Source organism: Antechinus flavipes, chromosome 2 (assembly GCF_016432865.1).
Source record: "Antechinus flavipes isolate AdamAnt ecotype Samford, QLD, Australia chromosome 2, AdamAnt_v2, whole genome shotgun sequence".
In the NCBI taxonomy this organism is placed as follows: domain Eukaryota; kingdom Metazoa; phylum Chordata; class Mammalia; order Dasyuromorphia; family Dasyuridae; genus Antechinus; species Antechinus flavipes.
In genome coordinates this window covers 280,754,561-280,775,933 of record NC_067399.1, presented here as the reverse complement: position 1 = coordinate 280,775,933, position 21,373 = coordinate 280,754,561, and the positions used below count along the sequence as shown (strand labels likewise).

Sequence of the window (21,373 nt, the reverse complement as noted above, 5' to 3'; positions counted from 1 at the left end):
ATTTATCTTCTAAATAATACTCTTGAGTACTAAACCTGAAATGTTTTGGCTTCAGCCCAAGTCAAACTTGAGATGAAACTAATTCTCCAGAGCACTTCCCTATCTCTGTATATTTAATTGTTATAATGAATAGAATGCATGTGTCAAGATTACTTGTGTTTTTAAGATAGAATTATTCAAGGAAGGGATTGGAAAAGAGGGAGGAAATACCTTCTAAATGCACAGAAAAAAATAGAATACTGTAAATATAGATATTCAATATAAAATAACGTTTAGTAGTCTTTACAGATATCTGGGTCAAGACAGACCAAATGGGAACATTTTTAAGCTGTGTCTCCTATATAACTCCAATGAATGGACAGAGTGTCAGTCAAATTGGAAAAATTTTATTTGTAAGACATTCTAACTTTCTGTTAGTTGTATATCTAAATGTCTGCCAGCATTATCTCTTGTCTTATACTCTTGTTTCAGAGACACTGTCTCCTCTTCAATTTCCTTTTTTGTACATTTGCCCCAATCTGATATATATCATATTTGTCTTGGGCCATGTACTTTTTGCAGGCTTATGAAATTCAATAAAATAGCTGGATCTACCCAATATGTAGGTAATGGGCATCTCTGACAGAAGGCAGGCAGTGAAAGTAAACAGGAAAAGTTAAAGTAACTAATGTTTGTCATTTGTTAGAATCTTTGGAAATAGACTTAATTGGTGAATAGGTTGAAGTTTTGGGAGTGATTTTAGAAATTATTTTTCTGGATTATTTCTTTTTTCAATGAAGGGAGAATAACCAAACTAATTGCAATATTTTATTAGTAATAAGAAATAATCATTATTGCTAATATTAATACATAATAACTTTATCATAGGCTATTTTCTCATTTTTTAAATCAAGTTTTGATTATCTTCAGGATCTTATAATCTTTATTGTCTTCTTGTTATTTTGTTATTTCAGTCATAAGTGACTAAATCCATTTGGGGTTTTCTTGGCAAAGATATTGAAGTGGTTTGCCATTTTTTAATCTAGTTCATATTACAGGTGAGGAAACTGAGGCAAACAGAATGAAATGACTTGTCCCAAGATCTTTCATTTTGTAAGTATCTGAGGGCAGATTTGAAATGAAAATTTCCTGACTCTAGGTCTGGTGCTCTTTCCACTGTACCACTTAGCTGCCCTGCTGTATATCACCAATATTTATGATAAAGTTAGCTATAATTTCCTGAATATTTCAGATATCACATAAAATATACAATATCTTGATACTGGTCTCCATTCTAATCTAGGAAAAGTTTAGGATAGTGCTTATTTTCTTGTATATAATTCCTTATTGAAACTAAATTCTATCTATCAATTTATTTTAGTATTTTGTAGTTCTGTTTAGAGCAGCTTTCATAGATATGAAATGATTTATGTAAGATGCTTTTCAAACTCTGAAGATGAACGTGTAACAAATAAGTTACAAAGTAAAACGAGCAACACAAATGCCAGGCATTTTTATTCTCTTTTGCTCTCAGCAAAGTGTATTTAACTTCAAGTTGCTTCAGGCCATTCCCCAAATTTCATCTGGTGACAATAAATTATAGAGAAGAGATCAAGGACTAATTGTCAGTCAAAAAGCATTTATTATGTGCCAAGTATTGGGGATATTAAGAAAGGCAGATCTCCTTATACTCTTCCCCCCAACACAAACAAACAAACAAAAACAGTTACTGTTCTCAAAGAGTTAACATTCTCATGGAGGAGAAAACATGTAATCAACCATGTATAAACAAGATATATACAGGATAAATTGGAGTCAACAGAGGGAAGGCATTCACTTTAAGAGTGGATAATTAAAAGCTTCTTGAAGTAGGTGGGATTTTAACTGGGATATGAAAGAAGTTGGGGCATCTAGCAAATAGAAAATGTAGGAGAAAATTATAAACATGGGGAACAGCCAGTGAAAATTTCCTGGCTTAACTCATTACTCAATTTCCTTTGGCTTAGAATGGTAGTGGGGAGGAGTGGGGAGAATCAGGGAGTATGATAGTTTGTTGTATGGATACTTAAATGATAACACAACTGTATCATTTTCTATAATTTACATAACATTTTGTGGTCATTTTTCTAATTAGATCCCCAGAAACTTTTAGAATAGGCAGTACTATTGGTCTTGTCCCCACTTTAGAGTTGAGGAAATGTAGACTCAGAGAGAGATCATGTGACTTACTCCAAGTGACCAAGAATAAATGGTACAACCTGAATTTGATTCCACCTTCTTTGATTCCAAATCCCATGCTCTTTCCACTACCATTCTATAATATTTTGTATTTTAACAAAATCAATTAAAATTTAATATAATGAAGATCAGAAAATTCAGCTCTAGAAAGATATATTTGGCTTGATGCTTGAGGCTAAAACATATCAAATTAAATTCAACTTGGGAAATAATAGTCTTTGCTCTATATTAAAATTAAATTTTTGGTACGTACTAATTTTCAGGTCTTTGGAAAATATTAGCAACTTAAATATTGGCTTATCTCTAGTTCTATGTAATTTCGTCCATTGCAGCATCCTAGTTCATGTCTGCTTAATGGCTAATATAATTAAATAGATCTTGCAACATATTTCTTTCCACATTTGCTTTCTTAATTAAAATTTTACTTGGATTATGTATCATCTAGCCATCTCTAATGTCTATCTCTCATCTCTGTCTATCTATCTGTGTCTGTCTTTCTATATTAGCTAGCTGTTTAGTAACTGGACTATTTCTTTCTCTTTCTTTTTTTTTCTTGAAATGCTTCCCAAGATTGTTATTAGGTATATTTGAGGACTCAAATGGGAGGAATCCTGTAGTTGCATGTCTTAGACCAGCAGTGCTTCTTTGAGATTATGAAACCAATTAAGTCAGAACTCCCTGTAATGCTTTAGATGATTGCCTGCTTTTCTGTTGATGAGAAAAACAAGAAATTATAGAGACAGTCCCAAATGAACCTTGGAGGCACCAAGATTCAGTTTATGAGGATTAAATGGCCATTGCTACATTGACAAAATGGAATGAAACTTGGAAAATAAGGATGGATTCAGCTTTAATGATCAGGTGCATTGTCTGACTCACTTATCTGTGTTTGACTGGAGTCTAGATTGATGTATAGATGATGGCATTCCAACCATCTTAGGATGGATGCATAATATGTAGACTAATGGTCATATCTAAACCTATAAATATTCTTTTGATTAAGTGTTTAGAATAGTTAATCACAGAAGAGTTGAAAGTTTTTGAGGCACATTCATGACTTAGGGAAAAGACCCAGGGAAGCAAGATTTTAAGCTGAAAGATATCAGGATCATAGATGTCATCAACTCCAATGTCTTCATTTCACAGATAAAGAATTTTAGAACCAGAGGTTTATCGACTTGCCCATACTTATACAGCTAATAAGCAGCAGAGCTGAGAATTGAATGAAAGTCCTTTAACTTTAAATCCAGCACCTTCCCCACAATTCCTCACTAAAAGTCTAGTACTAAAATTAAGAGATTTTACTTTGAGCCACAGCTCCATTAACTGACTGACTGTATAATTTTAGGGAAAAAAAAGCCACTTATCCTTTCTAGGCCAGTTTCTGAATTTTTAACTTAAAGCATTAGAATAAATTACCTCTAAAATTCCTTTTAGATATAAAATATTTTGATTCTCTGAATGAACCATATGGAAATCTCAATAAGAGAAGTTGGATTTGACTATCTAAATACTTAAATTTTATATTAGAATTTACAAAAAAGATAAACTATGGGATATTATTGTTTAAATGGGGATAGCTTAGCATTCTGAACTATTGTAAGTTGTTACTTGATCTTGTTTGAACCTTATTCATCTCTGTGAATTGGTGCATAAAATGCAAATTTTTCATATCTCAACATGTTAAAAGTTTTCTTCTGTTAGCATTTGAATCCTCACCTCCATAAACAAAGATCAACCTTAAATGTAAATTCTTCTCTCTCATATTTCTTTATATATATATATATATATGTGTATATATATATATATATGTATATATGTACATATTTACCTACACTTTTGCCCTTTGATCTTATCATATTGTATTGTTCAATTGTTTTCATGTCCAATTGTTTGAGATCCAGCTTGGAGTTTTCTTAGCAGAGTTAGTAAAATAGTTTGTTAATTCCTCCTCCAGCTCATTTTATAGATGACAAAACAGGCAAGTAGGGTTAAGTGACTTGCCCAAGGTTGCACAGCTCACAATTATCTGAGGCAAAATCAGGAAGATGAGCCTTCCTGTCGGGCCCAGCACTCTATCACTACACTACTTAGCTGCTCTTATTATACTGTATTTGTTATCATATATATTTCCAAATCTTTTATTAGAGTTTTCATCTTTGCATCTTCATTGCTTAGCATAGTGACATACCCATAGTGGATTGTTGAATTTAATTAATATTTTAGTTGTCCTATACCCAATAACAGAATCATAGATTTTGATGTAGGGACTTTGGAGGTCATCAAGTTCAGTCTTTTATTTTACATGTAGGTGAGGTCCACTGGAGTTAATGATTACAGGTACAAACATTTTCTGCACTAACAGGCCAAAACTTCTTTTTTCTATATCTATCCTCTCTAAAAGAAAAAAAATCCTAAGGGGCTGACTTTTGCTTTCATTGGTTGAGGGAGAGCTCAACTGTGTTCCTTTTTTCAATGCACTTCAATATCTTTTCTGCAACATAGAGTCTTTAAAAATTGCCAGTAGCATTAAAAGTACAGTGACTTGCCCAATATCACAAATTCAGTTTTGTTATGAAAGGCAGGACTTGAACTCATGTCTTCTGTTTCCAAAGGCTGATCTTTATCCTCCTCACCAGCCTTCCTGTGAGTATCTTGAGATGACTGTGAGATAGTCATTTTGACCAGTTGTTTTATAAAGAGTAAAATAAACCAGATAAAGTTTTCTAGCCTCAGAAACTTAAGAGTTTACAAGTCTCTGAATCCTATATTTTTTAAAGCCTAAATTCATGGGAAGTTTCAGGAGGGAATTACTGTAGTAACTTTGTTCAGAGGGCTCCTGAATCTTTTTCAGAGGAGGGATAGAGGGGGCAAAGCTGGAACAAGATAAAAGACATACATTAATTCCTCATTCTTTGGTACTGATTTGTTGGGATGGAAAAGTTTCAAGCAAGAAAGTACTCTCTGGTATACCCTCTTTACATTATTTTTTACATTTTAAATTTTATTTAATTTATGTTGTTTATGTCTAACATTTAGCTAACTTAACTATTATCCTACCAGAAATGGTAAGAATGGTGAGAGTATGACAAAGGATCTGACAAGAGTAACAATAATGTTCTTTGTAGAACCAAATCTAGGAAAAGTAAATATCATTGATAATGTTAACAATAGCTTGTCTTTTTGATTAGTATTACAGCATATGTTGAAGGGCAGCTAGGTGACTCAGTGGATAGAATGTTGGGCCTGGAGTCAACAAAATTCATCTTCCTGAGGCCTCAGACACTTTCCAGCAGTTTGATCCCAGGCAAGTCACTTAATGCCATTTGCCTCAGTTTCCTCATCTGTAATATGAACTGAAGAAGGAAATGACAAATCACTCTGCCAAGAAAGAGTGAAGAGTATACACAATTGAAAACAATTTAATAGCAACTACATATATTTGCTTTCTATATTAGATGATAGTTCTCGTGAAAAGATAGACCATCAAGACCAATAATTCATTCTTGAAGACTGAATTAAAGAAGAGGGAAGGTATATTTATATGTGGAATTTGGTTTGTTATTTTACAAAGGAATTTGTAAAACCAGGAAAATTGAGGCATCAGGTAAATTATTTGATCTAGTCTACAGCTTATAAAAATGTACCCTTTGTTCACATCCAGCCTTCTCTAATTATTATCTGTGCAACTCTGAGCAAGTCATTTAATGTTTCTTCTTCAATTTCCTAATCTATAAAATAGGAGGGGGAAGTTGAATCAGATACTGTCCTTACTCTTTCAGCTTTAAATCTTTGATCTTATGTGGAACCTAGAGCTAAGTGGTGAACTAAAGCAAGGTAATACTTCTTAAAAAGCCTATCCATTTTTTCCTTTTTAAAAATAACATATTGATACATTGTTGTTATTTTTAAATCACTTGTATATCTGTTTCATTCTCAGAGAACTTTTATTTATAACTAAGGGAAAAACAAGGAAAAATGGATCAGAACAATTAAACAAAATTTTGAAAAAGTCTGATATCATATGTGATGCTCTATTTCTGTAGTTCCCTATATCTTCAAAGGAGCAAAGGAAGTTACTTCTCATTTCTATTCTTTCGGGGACAAGTTTAGTCATAATTTCATAGTATTCAATTTTGATTGTTTTATTGTTATTCTTTCCATATGAATTGTTGAAATCACCATGTATATTATTTTTCCTGGTTTTGTTTATTACATTTTACTTTGTATTGGTTTGTAAAATTCTTCCCACATTTCTCTGTTCTCTGTATTGTTATTTGTTGTTTCTTACCACTCAGTCATATTCTAATTATATTCACATACTACAATTTGTTTAGCCATTCCTGAATTGAAGGGCATATTTTTTGTTTCCAGATTGTTCATACTGAAGAAAGTTAAATCTCTGAACTGGTGAAATTCACTCATTTCTCCCTCTCCTCTGAAAAATTATATTTATCTCTTCTATCTATGGCAAAACTCACTTTTATTATACAGCATCAGTTTCCCTACACATATAAGTTGCAATTACAACCTCACAAAGAGCCATAGATGAAAAGCTTTGGTTGATGATTCATGGGTATGTGTATCATGCTGAATAGCTGCTTTTTTTCTTCCTTCCTTCCTTCCTTCCTTCTTTCTTTCCATCTTTTCCTTTCTAAGGCAGTTCATCTGCCTAAAATTTATAACTTTAGATATTTGCCCCATCAGTAAGGTGTTAGATAGCTTGTTCAGGAACTCACAGATAGTATGTCCCAGAGATAGAACCTGAACCTAGTATTTAATGATTCAGAGGACAGCTCTCTATTCAGCATGCTGAACTGCTTCTTGAGTACCTCCTGAAGGTACCTCTTGAAGCACGAAGGACATGAAGAACCCCAACACACAACTAGTTCCTGTTATTCTTTGGGCCATTGACTGTAGCTGTCATATGTTTAAGTGAATACACTCTTATCCCATCTAATCACTTACACTATGATAAAAAAAATTAAGGTGAAAAAACCCCAATCTTCTCCTCTCCAAAAAAACAAACCAACACACAAACAAAACCAACTTGTAATTGAAAATTGGATTTTTTGGGGAGAGGAAAGTAAATATGTTGTAAGGAAAGCAACCAGTGAATTCAACATGATTTAAACTGAATTAAGGCAAACTAGCTTGCACATATCACCTGGAAGGTAACAATCTATTGTACTTGATAGATCCAGAGAATACTTTTGGAAGGCTCAACAAAAGAAAATAGCTAAGTACCAAATGTTATAATCCTGCATTATTTCCTTTTTTATAAAGATGGTTTAGGAACATTTAAATCCTTGTTTTGGTGGAAAATAAAATAAATTTTAATAAAAAATTTTGAGTAGTATTCTCAGTTGGGTTATCTTACCTGTCAAGTTTTAGAATAGGAACTGGGATGAATTAACAGTAATAAAATAACAACAACAATAATAATTGCTATAATAATAATAATAGCTAGCATTTATATAGAGCCTTTAGGTTTACAAAATGCTTCACAAATATTATTTCATTTTATCCTTACAACATCCTGGAAAGATAGGTCCTATTTTAATCCCATTTAACAAGTGAGGAAACTGAGACTAGGAGAGATTAAAAATTAGTTTCTCAGGATAAGTATTAAGGACAGATCTGAAATTGTCTTCCTGTCTTTTGGCCCAAGAATTTAGACACTGCACAATCAAGTTGCCTCAGCTAATCAATTAGATTGCAATTAGAAGTCTTAAGGCTTAAACACAAACCAAAAAGCAAACAAAAAATGTTATATTTAACATTTTATTTTTGCCAGAAAAACTGCTTAAAACACCCTAAATACATGTGTGTGTTGCACACATATTATTTAATTGCTCATAGTATTATAGGAAAATAGTATTCCCATGTGAATAGTGAGCTTCCTACTAAGAACTTCAATCGTTTCAATAGACAAACTCTAAGAGGTTAGTTAGTGTTAATGCATTTTCTTTCCCTACCACCCTGTGTAGTTCAAATCCCTGCTGATTTAATTGTTGGCTTCTGTTTTGCAATGATACTGCCAACAAGGGGGTCAGTTTGTGCCAAATTTGCCCCAGGAAATAACTCACTTTGCTAGGACTCCTGCAATAACTAAATACAACAGGGTGAGTTCTCAGTGATCTATCACTTCCGACTTTTCCCCTGTGATTCTGAATTTGCTTGCTTTTGTGACTTTTAAGTCAGTCATTTACATCTCCCCCCCAATACCTTTTGTGGTTTAATATCTTACTTATCACTGAAAACCAGGGTCCAGTTAGTTAAGGTTTCAGTTGAACGTGAAATGTGACTTTCTAAGCTTGTCATGCATCAAACTGTTATGGCTTGCAATTGTTTAAAAAAATTCATTTTGTTATGAACTAGCCTGTTTTCAACTGGGCTGTTCAGAGATGGATTGCTTTCTGGAGTTTTTGACAGGTGTAATTGTTAAGGCGTCATCTGGTCTTGTTTGCACAAAATACATTTTAGCCAACTGTAGGACTTGCCCGCTAATCTTTCTCACATCATTCCATTCTTTGCTTGCCACTAGACAAATCCCCTGTTATTTGACCAGATGGTGGAAAATCCATTCTCATGATAAGTTGCTTCTAGTTTGCATTTAGATTACCTGCAAAAATGGAACAATTTACTACTCTGCCTCTAACCATCTCTTTCCTCCTTTTTTCCCTTAGTTTGACTTCTTGTAACTAATTATTTAAATTCTGCCCTGTGAGTTAAAATTAGTCATAGCTTACATGTTTCACATGTATGTAAATGCACTTAAGTCCTTCCTCAAGCTGTATGATGGGTCCATCTAGAGATGAAGTGACATGTAGGGATGGAAAAGTGGGCTGTTGGATGCTCAAATTCATAATAGTTCCAAAATTGAAAGGCACATTTGAACTTTTTTTTTAACAGAAAGTATTTAACCTTTAAAACAAAATCCAGTGAAGAAATGTATGCGGCAGCTTTTTTTTTTTTTTTTTTTTTTTTAAAGATAGCAGAGTGGAACGTAGATGGTTGGGGCACAAAATAGTAAGTAAAGGACGACTTGGAGAGTTAGCTCTTACAGATGTTTGGCCTGCTAGGTTTTTATTCTAGCAATTTTCTCAAACTGGAAGCAAAATGCAAATTTAAATTTCCTTATAATCTTTCCTGCCATCAACAAAAAGGCAGTTATACTGTGTCCCAGAGTTTCTCCAGAGTAAGTTGGCTTTCTGTTCAGAAAGAAGTTTATATGAGGTGGATGTTAACCACTTCAAATTGATCATACTCAAATACTCTTCAGTTCTTTATTTTTAATATGGTACAAAATATAAGAAATCAATTTGAGAGCATAAAATGACATAAAATAGAAACATAGTTGAGTACCTAGAGTAAATAGGCAGTAGCAATCTGATCTAAAACCTAATCATTTAAAAAAAAATTGTCTAGTCTGTTTATTTGCTGAAACTGTTGACATCATCTGTTGGAATATAAGTTTTAAGGATTCATTTTGGAGTAGTTAAAGTAGAAAATTAATTTTTCAGGTGGAATCTATTATAACATCTAATAAACCTCTCTGTAAACTAGCACTTCATTTCAAACTCATTTCTTATTTCTTCGTTTTTCTTATCATCTTTATAATAAAATACCATATGTGCTCATGTAAAGATTTGAAATTCCAGTGAAAGTTAATGAGCATAGTAGAGTTTAAGTTATGGCATTGAGCAGAACAGTGTAATCAACCTAGATCTTAAAATCAACCTTATTAATGAAGGGCAAACATTTTACTGTAAATATAGCTGCTTGACTGCCATTGGCTTTGAAAAAAGTTAGGCAGCTAAAAGCCAGGCAGCACTGAACATTATGTCCAGAATATATCAGGAATAGGTTTAATTGCAATACTTGTAAACAGAATATTAGATTGCATTTTTAAAAGATTCATATGGTCATATATATGAAAATGGAAAGAACCTTGGAGGTCATTAAATCCAATCTCCTTATTTTACAACTGGGAAAATTGAGGCCCAATGAGATTAAGTGATTTGCTCAGGAGCTAATGCTCAAGGTGACATCCCATCCAGGTCTTTCTAACTCCAATTCCTGTAGTTTTTTCACTAGGCCATATTTTTGACACTTCTGTTTTTTAAAAAATAATTATTATAAGAGACATTATATATTATAAAATATTAAGTAAATTGTATACCTAACACCTGTATAAAAATCAGCCTTTTTCTTTATTGCAGAATTTGGCTATCAGTTTATTACATTATTTGAGTATATGCACAACAATATAAAACTATGACAATGTTTGAACTCTTAATTAAGAAGTTATTAAAATATAAATTGTATTAAGAAAAAATATCTGCAAGATCAGTTTTTCTGATATAGTGACATTTTACTTCAAAGCCTAATACTCTAATTCATAATGTATATTAACTAAATTATTTCACATCTCTTTTCAAAATAGAATATTTTGGAATATTCAAATAAATCTCTTACTACTCTCAAAAGTTAGGGTCTTTTGGGGGGGAAAAGATCACATAACTACTTTTTGTCTTTCCCTCCCCTCCCTCTCTCCCTCTCTTCCTCATTCCTTCCCTCCTTCCCTCCTTCCCCCCTTCCTTCCTTCCTTCCTTCATTCTTTCTTTTCTTCCTTTCTTCCTTCCTTTCTACTTCTTTTCCTTCCTTCCTTCCTTCCTTCCTTCCTTCCTTCCTTCCTTCCTTCCTTCCTTCCTTCCTTCCTTCCTTCCTTCCTTCCTTCCTTCCTTCCTTCCTTCCTTCCCTCTTCCCTCCCTTCCTTTCTTTCTTTTTCTTTGTTCTGCATTTTTATGTCACAGAAAGTTTGCAAATAAACATCTGGGCTTTCTTTTCATGAGAATAAAAAAATATGCAATTTATTGTTTTCCTTGGAGCCAAATGCAGTCCCCAATTATGGCAATCAACTGTTTTCAAGTGTCTAGTAATATTTAATACTCTCTTTTATTCTCCTTAGATGGTCTCTATTTTAATATTTTACTTCTATTTTATATCATGTTTCATCTTGCAAGTTATCTCCAATCTTGTTTGGAAGTAGACTCAATGTAAATATGACATAAATAAGTTACACTCAAAGAGATATTAACTTGCCTTCCATTTTATTGCTAGATTATAATCACTGGGGTAGAGTGATGTACTCTTGAATTCTTCACAAATTGCTAACTACTAAACATTAAAGACATTGGTTTTAAGATATAATTTGGATAGTAATCCCTTGAATGGTATAAATTGCTAATTAAGTTTTGGGCTTATAAATTTCTTTTTAATTAACTTTATAAATTAAATTTGGACATATAAATTTCTTTACCTCTTTCATTGGTACCATTTTGAGACACAAAGAAATAGGTTTTTATGGAAAACTTTAAAAAGTACAAATTTCTAAAGGTGGAAGTTTCTGTTCTTGGGTGTATGTACACATTGCAATTGTGTGTAGAGCTCAAAACCGTAAAGAAGCAAAATATATTAAATTTCAACATACTTATTGTCCTGCATTCCAGTTGACTGTAGAGAATCTCTAGTCATGTCTATCTGTTTTTGATACCTCTACAGAATAACTGTCCAGCATCCTCTGCCCAACCAATCAGAATGTAGGAAAATCTACAGATATGACGGCATCTACTGTGAATCTACCTACCAGAAGTATGTTGAAATCTTTGTGAGTCTTTCCTCTGGCTCGTGCATCAGTACTTGTGGTTGCCAGCTATTCAAAAATATACATGTATTTTTCTCTGATTAAATGGGAAAAAAGACAAATCAAAGAAAAAAGTGCTTCTGAAACCAAGATAGAAAAATGTTAATTCTTTTGAAATTATGCTAAAAGTTTTTTTTAAAATGACTTTATTAAAGCTCTTAGGTAAGCTTCTGTATATTGCAATAAACAAGTACTTATATGCAAGAAAATCTAGGCAAAATACAGTGCACAGGTGCTTCGCATCTTAGGGATTTGAAAGGTGTGTTATGTATAAATTAGCTGTCACTTTTTTTCAATCCTGTAATGGAATGATGAGTTGTAATTTGCATAATCCTTTAAGAAGTCAAATTATACTGTCATGTAGCAGACTTAACATGCTAGCTAAGATTTCATAGCTTTGCAGCTAATTAGTATGTACCTTATAGGACAGTTAAATTGAAGATGAGTCCTCTTGCTTTGCAGTCTTTTGCCTTTGTCCGTTATTTAACAGAAACTGCATTGTTAGTAGCACGCTGTTATGAGTATTGTAGAAAAAAAAGTATCCTGGGTAGCAGGAATAAAAGGCATTTTAATATAATATAGTTTGACTTTTTTTGCCTTTGCTGTAGGAAAAGTTTTTTTTTCCTTTTAGCATAATCCAGATTAGATTCTTGAGAATAAACACCATCTCTGATTTATTTTTGCATCACTTCCCACAATAGTTAAGACAATGTATGGGACTTAGTAAATGTTTGATGAATCTTTATGGAATTGATTAGATTTTAAGATGAGATTGGAATTTATATTTTCCAGAATCATTAAGAAATACTTAAAGCCAAGTGTGAACAGTTATGATATTAATAGCTTAAAATAGCAATGTAAACAAAATCATCATTTATAGCTATCACTTGCTAATTCTTATGTTTTTATATATCACTATTTAAATCTTCATATTCCTAATAACTTGCCTGGTGCCATAGTTTGTCTTTGAAAGGACTGATTTTTCTTGAAGAATGTTTATTGATAGTTGATGTGAAAAGTTGATTTGACCAAATAGTATGATCTGTTAAGTTCTCACTACCTTTCTACTCCATCACTTCAGTTACCTTGTGGTTCACAGATTTTTTTTTTAAATTGTTGTTGTTGTCTCCTTTTAAGTTGACTGAGAAACTACTGGTTTTTTTTGAGGGCTTCTCCTGTCTGAAATCAGAACAGAATGCAGTTTGAATTTGTTGGACATGAGGAAAAAATTAAGATTGTTTTGCTTAAGCTTGAGAATTTCATTATAATTTTAATAACTCATATACCATTAGTTTTATTTCTTGATATTCCCATGTCTAGTGAACATTATTTTCTCCATTTCTAACGTTTCTAACACTGTAAACTTCTTCCTTGTTATGCCTGATGTATGTACATGTATGTATATATACACAATGCTTATATATATGAGAATATAGATTGTGCATTGCACAATGTAATTCACTCAAATGGATACATACATGTACCTCCATATACATGTAAGCATGTATATGCATGTCATGCAAGTGTATATATATATACACACAGTGTGCACACATATGTTTATAAATAAATACACATATTTTATTTGTATCTATATTATATGTTTACATGGAAATATAAAATTTTCATTATAAATCAATTGCTTTTCATTCATTCTTTAGCTATTAGCTATTTTTGATACATGTGCTTGGAATAGATAACCATGTCTGAGTATAGGACTTTTGTAGGGCTAATCAATAAAATGATCTATGTATCTCCTTCCCATTGAGTTGAAGTGATCTTCTGTAGAACATTTTAGTCATTGTGAACTGTGTTCAGTTGCAAACTAGCTTGCCAGATCTGACATTTCTTCAGGCTTGGAGACTGAAGTTTGGTCATTAGGTCTTAGTGGCTCAGGAAGGATTGCCAGGACTTTGCTCCACTGTTATGGCTTCACTTTTAACCCTGGGGATCATCTCTAGGGGTTATTCTTCAGGAATGGATATTCTTTGTAGTTAAAGTCGACATAGTAGGTAGCACAGCTGTGACTGCCAGTGATGAGAGTCTTTGGGGGGATATTCGTAACAAGGAAATATTGGCAAATAAATGATGAAGAAGGGGAGAAAATCCCCAAGATGTTAAATCAGAGCACTGTCACTGGGATGATGAATAGTGTTGAATGTTTTTGTGATTCTGCTTATCTGAATTGTATTGAAACTATAGTGTTCATTTAATGTTTTCTATAAAAAGCTTGTGGTTAATTGAACACATGAAAGAAAATTGGTATTAGATCAAAGTGTGTGAGTGAATGTGTGTGTGTATGTATGTGTGTGTGTAAAGTTCTGGTTTAGACATCTTCTTATTAGAAATTTGATATTGATATCTTATCTAGAAGTGGTTATTATTATAAGTATAATTATTATAATTATTGTTATTATTAGTGTAGTGAGGCCTTTTATATTGCTCTTTCTACCATAAGACTGAAAGTATTTTTATAAAGTAGATAGTTATCTTTATAGCAACCTTGGGAATAGGATGTTACACATAAGAGTGAAAGAATAATAAACTCCTAGATCCCAATCTCCAAAACCATAAATCAGTCTAACAAAATTCCCACAGCCATAGACTAGCCTACCACCAAAGTTCTCAGTGAAAGTTCTATTCAGCTTCTCCGAGGCATTATAATAAAAATAGAGACCAATTACGTAGATGGTTCTTACTTCACCCTGAAACACTACTTAATTCTTTTTCTTACAAAAGACAGGTTCTATTCCAGTCATGTTATCTGCTCTGTGGAGAATTTAATCTTCCTAAAATTATAAATTTTTAAATTATTGTGCTAATTTCATTTCAGTGGCAGTGAAATTTTACAACTAATAAAATTATTGTTTCAAAACAAGTCATCATTATTTTTTTGTTTGAAAATGTCTGAGAATATGCTTACATTAGATATCATTCAGACTATTTTGTTAAAATAATCTCAATTTGTGATCATGGACTTTCCCACATGGGAAAGAATTGTTTGTTATGCTTGCAAAACACTATAAATTTATTTAGAAATAAACTCACATTCAACTATTGAGTTAAGGTACTATTTATGTTCTACCAGCTCCATCTACTCATCTCTATTTTTCCTTAATGTTTATGTCAGAATTATAGTAGTAGCATTTCATACTGAAATTTTTGGTTGGGCAAGAAAATAAAGGAACAAAGGATCATTAACTTTTCATTACATACTAACAAAATAGATTTTAGAAATAGTTTCTTCTATTTGATGTATTGCATTCATTGTATACTCTAATTTATATTCTATATGTGTAAATTATAATATATAAATATATTATTGTAAGTTATGTGTATAAATCATATATAAATAAATTAGAGCATATATAGACATATATGCCTAAATTAGTGAACAGTTATTAAGCGGCAGTTTTGGGGACAGGAAACTATAAAAATTAGAAGATATTACCACTGTTTTTAAAAATCCTAAATGTAGACATATGGAAAATAAACTCTCAGTCTCTTAGTATCTATTAAGTGTCCTATGCAGGGAACATATTAAGCATTTGAGATGCAAAGAAAAGGCAAAAGAGACCCTATTCTCAATAAATTCATAGTCAAATGCATAAACCTATGCAATATTTAGTCTAAATTAATAAATGTGGGTATACTTGCATGAGAACAGTGAGATTAAGCTCTTAATTTTTTAAAGAAGGAGTTGTCTTTTTCAACTAAGTGAGAGCGAGGTGGTTTGACATAATAGTAAGAGGGCTGGGCTAGGATTCTTGCCCTAGCTTTGCCACTAAGTGTCTGGATAATATTGAACAAGTCATCTAATTTCTCTTCACCCTCGGTCACTTCATCTAATGAGAGGGAGTTAGATTCAATGATCTCTAATATATCTTTCAAAAATCTCTCCAAAAATCCTTCCAAAAAATCTATGAATTCTAATTCAAGATGGATTAAACTTGATCAATAGAATTATTATTAATTAATAAATAATTGGAAATACTTTAAATAATTAATAAAATTAGAGAATAATTAAAGATCCATTAAACTTAATGGAATAGAGAGAAAAAAAGTTTGCACAAAGCATTTGGAAAGGAAGATACATGATAGATGAAAATACTTGTCTTAAATATTGAGCAGTGAAAGTTTTAATAATGAAATAAATTCTGACTAAATTCACAATTCTTTTTGGAAAGACATTATGACAAAAGCAACTTTAGAGATCATTGTCCCAACTCACCTAATTTTTCAGGTGAAGGAACTGAGGCCAGTGTAGGTGAAATGAAGTATATGTGTATAGGTGGGCATTATGTATGTATATATATCCACTTGTAGTAGGACTAACCTTAGACAAAATAAGGTTTTTCTTTGCATCCTCTCCTTAAATCCTTTTTTGTCATTTCTTAAATCTTTTAAACTCTTCAACCTTCTCCTCAGATTAAAGTCATGTAGGTGATATAGTAGAGCATTGAATCTCAGGTCAGAAAGACTGTAAGGTTCTATCATTAGCAGTAGGAGCAACCTGTGTCCCACTGAACCACTATAACTAGTTCTTACAGGTTATAAATCCAAATACATGTAAGTTGTTAGCTGATAATAGTTTATGATATTATCCTTCTGAACTATGTATGAATTGTGAGAGAGGATGACAGAATAAAGTGCATCCAAACCAAAAGAATGATTCTATGATGGTAAAAACTAAAACATCCAGGACAAAGTGGAGAAAATAGTTTTGAACAAAAATCAGTTTTCTAATACCACTAAATTCATGTTAGAAGGGCAGCATTTTTAAAAGTCCAATTAGTAGTAGCTAGTCTTGACCTAGAGAAATGGTTTAGTTATAGGAATATCTAGGAAGAATTACATCAAAAATTATAAGTGAAGCATCAATAAGATTTTTTGGGGAGATGAAACAAAGAAAACTCTGAATTGAAGGAAGAAGGGTTTTTTTTTTAAGAAGATAACGATGGAAGTATAAAGTGAACCAAAAAAGGGACCAGAGCCACTGGGTAGTCAGAAATTGAAACCAGACAATAAGCTAAGAAAACACTCAGTAATGTTGAATACAAAAGAGAGGTCGAGGAGGATGCATTTGCACCATTGAATTCTTTTAAGGGTTGTTTTAGCCTGATCTGATTGATTGATGGTTATGCTATAGGCTTCTTATCCAAATTGGAGTAATTTATGCCTGTTGTGTTTAGATCAGTAAATAGCCAAGTATTGATGGGGAGAGGAAGAAATACATAATGAACTTGAGAAAGAACTCTAAATGAATCTGTATGTTAAATAGATACCAAACTTTGCAGCAAGAAATGCTTCAAGCATTTCAATATCTAATTTAATTCTTGTTTTCAAGTAATATCTTTGAGGCTTTCTGGGTGGTTCTTACTAGTTTATCTTTGTAAATTCTAGTGTCACAGAAAATATTTTGACAGGAAATTACCTGGGGCAGAAGGGGCTGTTGTACCTATTGCGCAATAGGTAGCTCCAAAGTTAATTCTTTAGGTTTGTGTTTAGTCACTTTAAGTGACCTATGTCATAAGACATGACATCATTCCTTATCATCTTTATTTTAAAACTTTACTTTTTTATTTACTTCTACTAAAATTCACTCATTTTATACTATAAAATCAGTTTTAAATTTTTAAATTTTATTTGAAACTTTTTTATCAATTGATAAATTGCATTTACTTGGTTAATATGTAACTGAAGATTGATATCACTCAATAACTGTGGTTCTAGGCTAGAAGAGTCTCCATTTCTCTATTTCTTCCCACAGCAATTGGAATTTTACAGAAATAAATGTTAGAGGGCAAAAACAAGCAGACATAGGCAGCATAGTTTGGTTTTAAAAACAAGCAGATTTATTGGTTTTGCATATTTTCATTTTAAAATAAAATGAGCTATTCAGAAATTTTAAAGAATAAGTTGTTAGTAAAACATCTGTAGTATAGCAATGTATGAGAACTTTGGAAAATTGGACAGCATGAAAACTGTGATGGTCAAGGTAAGAACAACAGAATCACAGTGAATCTTTTGTGTCAAATAGCAAAAGATTCTGTTAAATGACAGAATTTCAAAATTGATAACAGGTGTTTTCAGAAAGATCATTTTTAAATGTTTTTGTTATTGTAAACTTATATTACATAAGGATGAGATATAGCATAATAAGATATAATATGTAAGCTACAAATTAAATTAATGTTGTTCCATTTGCAGAACAGCTTCTTAATATCTGAATTGAATTTCTAATATACTCTTTTAGCAAAGTTCTGGATTTTAATAAATTGTGAGTGAGTCTCTCAACCTTTGAATACCAAGAATATTTTTCTTTTGGAGATTCCAATTTTCATTCTAGAATCAGAATTAGTAGCATTACTCAAAAGAAACAATAAACAAATTTTAATTCTTATATGATTTGGGCGAATCCCTTTATTTCTCTTTCTCTGAATTGACATCTGTAAAATGGGAAGAATAAATTCTTCCTTAAAAATATTACTTAATGATAATGAAGATAGTTGATGAAGCCAGTCCAGTTATATAAAAGGAGGGAAATCTAGCCATTAGAGATAGTTATTATGTTTACTTTTATCACTACTATCAATTTCAACTTAATAGAAAATGAGAGAGAAAAAATAATTTTAATTCTATTAGTGTAGAATCTCACTTAAGACATGTATTTGAAGATGTAAAAATTGATTTGTATTCAGGGGCTCTCCTATGAGAAATTGTATTTTTATACCTTGAAAAAGGAAACTTGAGATGAGGATTTGCTTCAAATTTAGGACAAGGTTAAATATAACTTGATTTATGACAAGCGCTTGGAAATAGTGTGAAAGTGTTATTTGTATGCAAAGTCTTCTAGCCTGGATTGTTGATAAAAAGGCTGCACATGTAATGCTCATCCAACACAAAAATGTATCAGACCTTCCCCTTTATGATGAGAAAATAGATTATTTTCCCATAGTACAACTACCAAATAAAATAACTTGGTTAACTCTAAAGAGAAGACTGTTATTTCACTCTTTCTTTGTCCATTTCTTGCACTATGTAAAATTAATTAGGTAAACTTATTTTTTGTTGTTTGGTTTTTTGTCATTATAATTTTAGGAAGATTAGTTTGAACAGTGTTTTCAATTTATTATATCATGTCTGTAGGTTCCTTAATTTAGTGAGTCAGTGTTAGAACATAGTAAGTTCTCTAAATAGTGTTTTGAATTGAATGAAATAATATCTTAGAAGAGATATAGCTTTTCAACCATCTTCTGAGGGTAGGCACTTGGAAATGTTGGTTAAATGACCCATATTATATTCTAATATTAAAGCTTAACTTCTGTTAATTTAAGCTTCTCAAGTACAGTTGCTATTTCTTCTATGTTGATATGTAATAAATACATGAATGAATATTTCTCCTCTGACAGTGAGTCATAGTTTTCTTATTCCAACTTATGTCACCAAACACTTTTTAGTCCCTAGATTCAGCTCATATGGAAAATAGAAGTTGTACAAGAATGACTTTAACAGTGAAGCACCCTTGACTGAACTGGTCAAAAACAGCAGCCAACAATTAAAGTTGGCTTTGTCTCTAAAAATGTGATAAATCTTTATAATGAAAAACAAAATCCATAAATTTATAACTATAAATAGAGCTCATCTATTACAACTATATGTTTTTTGGCAAGGAAACTAAAAGGTTAGCTCACTTGACCAAAGCCATACAAAATTAGTGACAGAACTAAGATTCGAACCAAAGTCTTCTAAGGGTCCATTCCTTCTTTAAAAAAAAAATGAAGACAATGAGAGTCAGGGTTACACAACTAAGTGTCTGAGGTTGAATCTAAACTCAGATACTCCTGATTCTGGGGCTGGTACTCTTATCTATTGCACCATCTAGCTGCCTCTACTCTTTTTGAAGAAAATTTGCCCTTGACAAACATACTCAAGTATGAACGGTTCCATCTACAAAGAAAAAAAGAAAAAGAGGACATAATGAAACCATGAAACTTCATTCCATGTAGCTTTTTAAATTTTGAATTTAATATGGGGACACTCAGTGTTAAGGGCTTGGATTTGTCATTGAAAGAAATAAGACTGAACCCATTTAAGATTGTGTGTAACAAAGATGTAAAAGGAATCCCATCCTGGGCTCTTCTCTCACTGGAAAAGTGAAGAAGTTTATGATTCACAGGATCCATTTGATAATTTTTTGAAACCAGAGACTTAAAAATTATAGAGATAGCCATTCTACCATCCCCTCTTATTTGAAAGTTAATATTTGTGATGAATTACTATTGCATTATAAAAATGATGAGCAGGATGCTCTCAGAAAAACCTGAGACTTAGATGAATTGATGCAAAGTGAAATAAGCAGAATCAGAATATTATACACAGTAATAGCAATAGTGTATAATGATTATTTGTGAATAATTTAGCTGTTCTCAACAATATAATAGTTAAGTGTAGCCACTTAACTAACAACATTTGACTGAACAAGTCACTTAGTATTCTTGGTCTCAGTACTCTGATCTGTAACATCAAGAAATTCTAAATATTTATGTTCACTTCTTGTCTTAAGGATATGTACTAATATGGACCTATATGTCTCTACATCTTCTACCAGTTTTCAGTAAATACAGAATACTCGAATTCTTGCTTTTTCACTCAAATCTTCCCCATCAATGTTGCTCAAAGTAAATCAGAACCAACTGTATGCTTTGGCCTCAAGTCTTGAAAATACCTACAGAATTTCTAATGATTCTTAGATTTACTCTCTTCCCCCATTAAACCCATTTACAGAACTGAATTGGGAGTGGAAAAAGTCAAGTTAGCTTGGCACAGGCAAGCACAAAACTCTCTTTTTTTGTGCTGAAGGGACCATCTAGTCTCTGAACTAAGAGCACATTTTACATTAATTATAGTAGGATCTTTGCTTGCTTCCAAGGGAAGCTATAAGCTTTTATAGTCACAGCATCATTGCATGATTACTTGCAAGGCAAAGACCTAGGGAAAATAGGAAGAAGCCTTGCTTATCTGACCCATATCACTGGTTATATGTGTGTGTATGTGGGAGGAAGGGATAGATTTTTCATGTGGCCTAAGCTTTTTTTAATATCAGTGATAACTGTACTACTGACATCATCAAGTAAAGGCAGCGATTCAGAGATACATCCATGGGGGTAGAAGGAAGGGGAAGAAACATATCCCTGAGCTGTTGTAAAATTCATGATCAGTAAATTCATCTGATAGCAAGATTGTTTACCCATGCCTTGCTGAAGGCTTCTTGCTCACGGCCAGTGACAATTTATGTCAGGCTACTAGTAATAAAGAATATTGATTTTGTGTATGTGTGTGTGTGTGTGTGTGTGTGTGTGTGTGTGTGTGTGTATCATGGTGGTTGAGAAGTACCACAAGAAAGGAAGGACTAAGATAAAATATATAAACTGTTGAATTTTAAGT

At 32.2% G+C, this 21,373-nt stretch overlaps 1 protein-coding gene across 4 annotated transcripts in view; it reads left to right on the top strand.

Moving 5' to 3' along the window:
- NPAS3 (neuronal PAS domain protein 3) overlaps nucleotides 1-21,373 on the top strand; it is a 1,088,750-nt gene that overhangs the window by 122,157 nt on the left and 945,220 nt on the right. For 2 of the 4 annotated variants that reach the window (XM_051977273.1, XM_051977275.1), the window contains exon 2: nucleotides 11,785-11,874. The exons of the other annotated variants lie outside the window; for them this stretch is intronic. In XM_051977273.1, coding sequence (XP_051833233.1) covers nucleotides 11,785-11,874 — 90 coding nt within the window. The remainder of the gene's footprint in view (nucleotides 1-11,784; nucleotides 11,875-21,373) is intronic. 4 annotated transcript variants of the gene reach the window in all.